The sequence below is a fragment of the Limulus polyphemus genome, unplaced genomic scaffold (genome assembly GCF_000517525.1).
Source record: "Limulus polyphemus unplaced genomic scaffold, Limulus_polyphemus-2.1.2 Scaffold2617, whole genome shotgun sequence".
NCBI lineage: Eukaryota > Metazoa > Arthropoda > Merostomata > Xiphosura > Limulidae > Limulus > Limulus polyphemus.
Genome location: NW_013668227.1, coordinates 4,383 through 10,612, shown reverse-complemented (window position 1 = coordinate 10,612; position 6,230 = coordinate 4,383). Strand labels below are relative to the sequence as shown.

General features: G+C 30.9%; 1 protein-coding gene across 1 annotated transcript in view; it reads right to left on the bottom strand.

The window, feature by feature from the left end:
• Positions 1-649: 649 nt before the first annotated feature.
• Positions 650-6,230, bottom strand: part of LOC106467443 (mitochondrial enolase superfamily member 1-like) — an 8,630-nt gene continuing 3,049 nt past the window's right edge. Inside the window, exons 5-11 of the mRNA XM_013927793.2 lie at positions 5,855-5,889; positions 5,197-5,284; positions 4,376-4,510; positions 3,635-3,800; positions 3,031-3,130; positions 1,761-1,848; positions 650-1,054 (exon numbers count right to left, since the gene is read on the bottom strand). Coding sequence (XP_013783247.1) covers positions 896-1,054; positions 1,761-1,848; positions 3,031-3,130; positions 3,635-3,800; positions 4,376-4,510; positions 5,197-5,284; positions 5,855-5,889 — 771 coding nt within the window. The 3' untranslated portion in view covers positions 650-895. The remainder of the gene's footprint in view (positions 1,055-1,760; positions 1,849-3,030; positions 3,131-3,634; positions 3,801-4,375; positions 4,511-5,196; positions 5,285-5,854; positions 5,890-6,230) is intronic.

Genomic DNA, 6,230 nt, shown 5'->3' with positions numbered 1-6,230 from the left:
TGCTATTTCCACTCGTCTCACACTATTTATACGTCTGTCAGTTAATAATCTGCCCGCCTTCTATATTCTCGACGTCAATGTATTGCACGCGACGTTCGATAGTCTCAACATCAATGAATTATTAACAAAACTTCCAACAATCATCTTTTTTTAACTCTTATTATAACAAAACTAAACAATAATAAAATATTCACTCACAAAAATATATTAATCAATAATATCTAAATTAAACAGTCTTGTATCATGACATAAGTACAGAAATTCATGTATATATATAGTCACTACTTTACTAGTAAATTACAAAAATAGCTCAATTTACTACATGAATATTAAGAATAAAGTAAACATATCCATCATTTGAAGAAGAGTATGTCTTCAAATTACTAAGTAGCTGAAACACACTTTGTGTTCATTGTCTTAAAAGATATTTGCAATGTAATGCAAGGGTTTTGAAAACATACGACAAAATATTTGATCAGCAATAAAACAAACAAACAGCTAATTGTAAAAAAATAGATTTTATTTCCAACAGGTTTTCATTACAATAGAAATCTTTCTGGATTGAAACATACTGTTTAAAAAACAATTTGTATTTTGTAATTGTAGAAAAAATGTGAAATCACTAAAAACTAATTTGCTACTAAATTACTTTTTTTTTACATATAAATTTTAACACATAATACAACTCAATGTCTTACAAACACATCCTTTAAGAAAAAGCTTCTAATCTAGTCTGGTTACAGGAGAAAACCTGGTGTTGAATCAAGAAGTAACAGGAAAACTTCTGTTTTTAACTCAAGTCTAATGAATGGTAGTAGTCTACTGTTAAATCAAGAAGTAACAGGATAAACACCTGTTTTTAACCCAGTCTGATGAATGGTAGTCTACTGTTAAATTAAAAAGTAACAGGAAAACATCTGTTTTCAATCCAGTCTGGTATCCTTGATGATTTCCAGTATTTTGGAGACCTCACCAAATGTTGCCACTTCTGGCCAATTGGAAATTCATACTCCAGCAGAGATTCACTTTTCATCTCTGTATTGCAACCTGGATTCTGAAATATCCAGATCACTATTAAGAATATTATATATAATTATTAAAATTCTATAAATTACCTAAACTATTACACTCTTCACTAAAAAGGTTGGACTCAAGCCGACTATAAATACTAACTGACTACTCTTTTATAAAAGGGTTTGGAATTGAACTCATTATAAATTCCATTTCATCATTTTATTCTATAAGTGATGGATTTCAGCCAACTATAACTGTTAATTGATTACTCTATTCTAAAAGATTTTGAATTTTAGCTGACAATAAAATAAATTTGATCCTTTCATTCTATAAATGTTGGATAGGTAAATGCAAGTTATATTTAACTACTTTATACTATAAATTGGATTTCATAAACCTTCAAACATCACCCAGTCGTTGCAATTATTTAGTTGTTTGCAACAACTATTTCATCATTTTATCCCATCTCTTATCAACTGGATTTCAGTGGAATATTTCACTTACTGACTGTTATTAACTTATAAAGTTAATAGATCCAATAGTTGTCTACTGTCTTTTATCAGTTGGGTTTTAGTGATTTAAGTTCACCCGTTGACTACTGTTTCTAATCAGTTGGGTTTTAGTGGCTTAGATTTGCTGTTTGACTCCTGTCCGTTTTAAGATTTAATCTGAAATAGCTTATAACTATGATATGCCTTTTTGTACACTTATTACACTATAATAGCTGGTCATAGCATATTTACTACCTGAGGTAAAAAATAGGACGCCCATTTTGTCATGGCTGGTTGTTGAAAGTGTTGGTGAATGTGTCGATGGGTAACGGCAGCACACATCCTGAAAATGATCTAAAAGTGAATTTTGGAAAAAGACTTTTCTTCCTTCATATAAATTCTTGTAAAACAAAAAAGAAATATCATCAGGATGATCATAACAGAATGATTTTTAATTTGCAACTAAACTTAAAATACAGTATACTTTTTACTAAATATATTTTGTTTTTTTCATGTAACAAAGTTTCAGTAATTTCATTTGTTTTCTGTTTTAATTGTATAAAACTGATATTCCATTATGTTTACAAACCAGTAAAATATGAGATCCGTTGACATCGATGTGTCACAAAGAACACCACTTTGTGGATGGAATGAAATTCACTGATACTAATATGACACAAAACCAACATATGGATGGAATAAGATCCATTGACACAAAACCAACCTATGGATGGAATGAGATCCATTGACACAAATATGACACAAAAACCAACCTATGGATGGAATGAAACTCACTGACACAAAACCAACCTATGGATGGAATGAGATCCATTGACACCAATATGACACAAAAACCAACCTATGGATGGAATGAGATCCATTGACACTAATATGACACAAAACCAACATATGGATGGAATAAGATCCATTGACACAAAACCAACCTATGGATGGAATGAGATCCATTGACACTAATATGACACAAAACCAACATATGGATGGAATAAGATCCATTGACACAAAACCAACCTATGGATGGAATGAGATCCATTGACACTAATATGACACAAAAACCAACCTATGGATGGAATGAGATCCATTGACACCAATATGACACAAAAACCAACCTATGGATGGAATAAGATCCATTGACACCAATATGACACAAAAACCAACCTATGGATGGAATAAGATCCATTGACACCAATATGACACAAAAACCAACATATGGATGGAATAAGATCCATTGACACTAATATGACACAAAAACCAACTTATGAATGGAATGAGATCCATTGACACCAATATGACCCAAAGAAAATCACTTTGTGGAATGAGATCCACCGACACCAATATGACACAAAGAAAATCACTTTGTAGAATGAGATTCACTGACACCAATATGACACAAAGAAAATCTCTTTGTATTCACCAACACTAATATAAAAAGGAAACTGGCTCTTACTTAGATGTCTACATAACACTTAATGGTGTCCACTGACACTGATGTAATAAAGAAAATTACCTTTTACTTAGAGATCCACTGACAGAAATATACTCCCAAAACAAAAGATGTTGAGCTAATTCGGCAGCTCCTGGAACTCTGGCTTCAATACAAACTGGCACTATAATCAGAGTTTTACTATTAAAAATAAATTCATATTCAACATCACAGTACATTGCCTCTTTTTATCACTGCTTGCATTAACAGATTTGTTACCTTCAAACCCTTTAGTGTAATCAATTAAACGACAACCACTAGTTTTGCCCTGAGGGCTACATTATTCTAGTATTCAAAGAAATACCAGTTTAAACAATGTACGAGATTTAACAAGCAAATTACCTGGTGGCAACAATACTAAACTTCTGAGAACTAAGAATTATAATTTGATGAGTAAATAAATTTAGAAAATATTTATGGTAAGGGCATTATTGTGTAAAGATTACATATAAATTGACTAATTACCTAAACCTACGAAGAAAAGTGTTGATTGAATGATGCACTGACAAACTGTTGGAACAAATGCTGGAATTGTAAATATCAACTTTTCCTTTCAACATATTTATGAATGTATTACATTCATTATTAATTCATTAGTATATATACAGCTTTTACACCAAACAACTACCTTTAAATTTGGCAGCCATAAGGCAAATGGCTAATACTTCATTAACTCCACCAATCCTGAATGGATCAAGAAAACAACAACTAACTGTCTTCTTCTGGATATACTGTTTGAACATGATCTTGTTATGGCAATTCACTGCAACACCCACGTGTAGAGGCCGAAGCTCCTATTGCAGACAGTGAAGAAATCTCCATTATAATACTAATTTTTACATGATATATTTCACACAATTCAGGTGAAATAGAAACTTCAGTTAACACAAGGTTAACCACATTAGATAAAAGTAATAAAATATCAAACAAACATTTTTTTACTATCACAAACACAAGATCAAGCTAGTTGAAAATGAGGAACCTAAACAGTTGTTTGAAAATTATATTCAGTATTTCATTACAGAGGTTTTTAAATAAATTACTTATAACAATTGGAACATAATTGATGGAAGTTGATTCAAAACACAAATGTTGCAATTAAAAACATTCTAAATTCTTCATAAAATAAAACACAAATTCTTAACAAGTAAAAGTTAGAACAGAAAACACGCTGAATTCTTCTTACAGCTAAAGCAGTTCAAGACCATTAAAAAAGAAAAAAAAACAGTTAAAGATAAACATATTTCAGAACCTTCAAACACAGAAGGAATTATAAAAAAAATCTAAAACTTTACATGGCTACTAAATGTCTATGAATTAAAATGTCTTTGAGAGAATTTCAAAACAAAATGGAACATCCAATTCTCACCTCTGCAATTGCCATGTGAGCTAATATGTCATCAGAACTGGTTGGCTCCAGAACCCATAAAGGGCGGAAGCCTGCAAGTTCCTTCATCCAGTGAATAGCTTCATTTTGGTCCCATCCCGCACTTGCATCCAAAACCTAGATTTAAACCAAGACACTGTTAGATAGAAAACAAAATAAATTATGTTTATCTACCTGATGGAATGTCATTTTAAAAATAAGATGAACATTACTTCTAAAGACCAAAGATGAATTGTACTTAGAACTAGCAGAGACCCAAAAAACATTTGCAGTCAAATTTGTACTTATATTGTAGCAGTACGTTAAATACAGGATTTCTAGAATAATACAAAAGAATTCTAATCACAAACACCAAAATGTACGAGTCAACTTGTCTTAAGCCTAACATTAGTTAAGACTTTATTAAGTATGGTCTATCTTTAATACGAGATAAATTAACACTGTAACTTGTGTATGTTTTTTTACTTTAGTTTAGTTAGGGCTAAAGTATACTTTACTCAGTACTATCAATAAAAAACTTGTTATTCTATGACCTAACGTTAGACCTTTTTAAAAACTTTGGTGAGCTTTTAATATCCTGTTGTACAAAATGTCTACTAAAGTATATTTACATCCACATTTAAAATGAAGTACACATGCATTTAGAGATCAGATAAAAACTGAAAATTATTATAATACATGTTTTAATTGAAAATTGTACTTGAATGAGGAAATACTTCACAACAAGTAACAACAGTTGAGAAGTCAGCATCACAGACTTTTAAAGAACCAGCAGAAGTAATATTTATAAAATTATTACGTACAAGAAGATTTTCCCATCCAATCTCTTCTCGAATTATTTCAAGTCTACGTTTATCATCTTCTAACTCCTCTCCAATCTTTACTTTGAAGCTAGAAAAGATAAAATATAATTTATATTTGATTAAAAATTACAAATGTAAAATAACAGAAACTGATTGTTGTATACCATGTTTTTCTGATATGTCTTATAACAATATGCACTAAAATAATGTTTACAAAAGTAATTTGTAAGTAATTGCAAAAACAAAAACTATGATTCTCAATAGTTAAAAGAAAAATTGGAAGAAAACATCTGTGATTCTCTAAATTAACTCTTAAGTACTCATGTAGGGTCCCATATTGATCCAACCAACTAATAATGGTTGGATCATTCTATTAAGTACCTGAATACTTAAGGGTGAAATAACAGCTAATACAACAACAACAAAAACCAAGATTCTCCAAGTTACATGGCTTACACAACAAGAATAAATATTCCAATTTACATAACATCTAACAAAAGCATCCACCATTCTCTAAGTTACATAAGTAACACAAACAAAATTAATGACTCCCCGAGTTACATAACAGCTAACACAACAAAAACATCTGTGATTCTTGAAGTAATATTAAAATATTAGAAATAATTTTTGACAGTATTCTGAAAGCATGATTCCTTACCGTGTGAATCCATCTTTCAGTGCTTCTCTGCAAATCTGTAGAAAGAGAGTAATGGCTCTTCAAACAAGATAAATATGTTGTATCAGAGAGAGAGAAAGAGATGCCTCTTCAATCACGATAAAGATGTTAAACCAGGTAATACACAGAGAGAGATGCCTCTTCAATCACAATAAAGATGTTAAACCAGGTAATACAGAGAGAGAGAGAGATGGTTCTTCAATCAAAAAAAAGATGTTAAACCTGGTAATACAGAGAGAGAGAGAGAGAGATGGTTCTTCAATCAAGATAAAGATGTTAAACCTGGTAATACACAGAGAGAGAGAGATGGTTCTTCAATCAAGATAAAGATGTTAAACCAGGTGATACACATTATTGT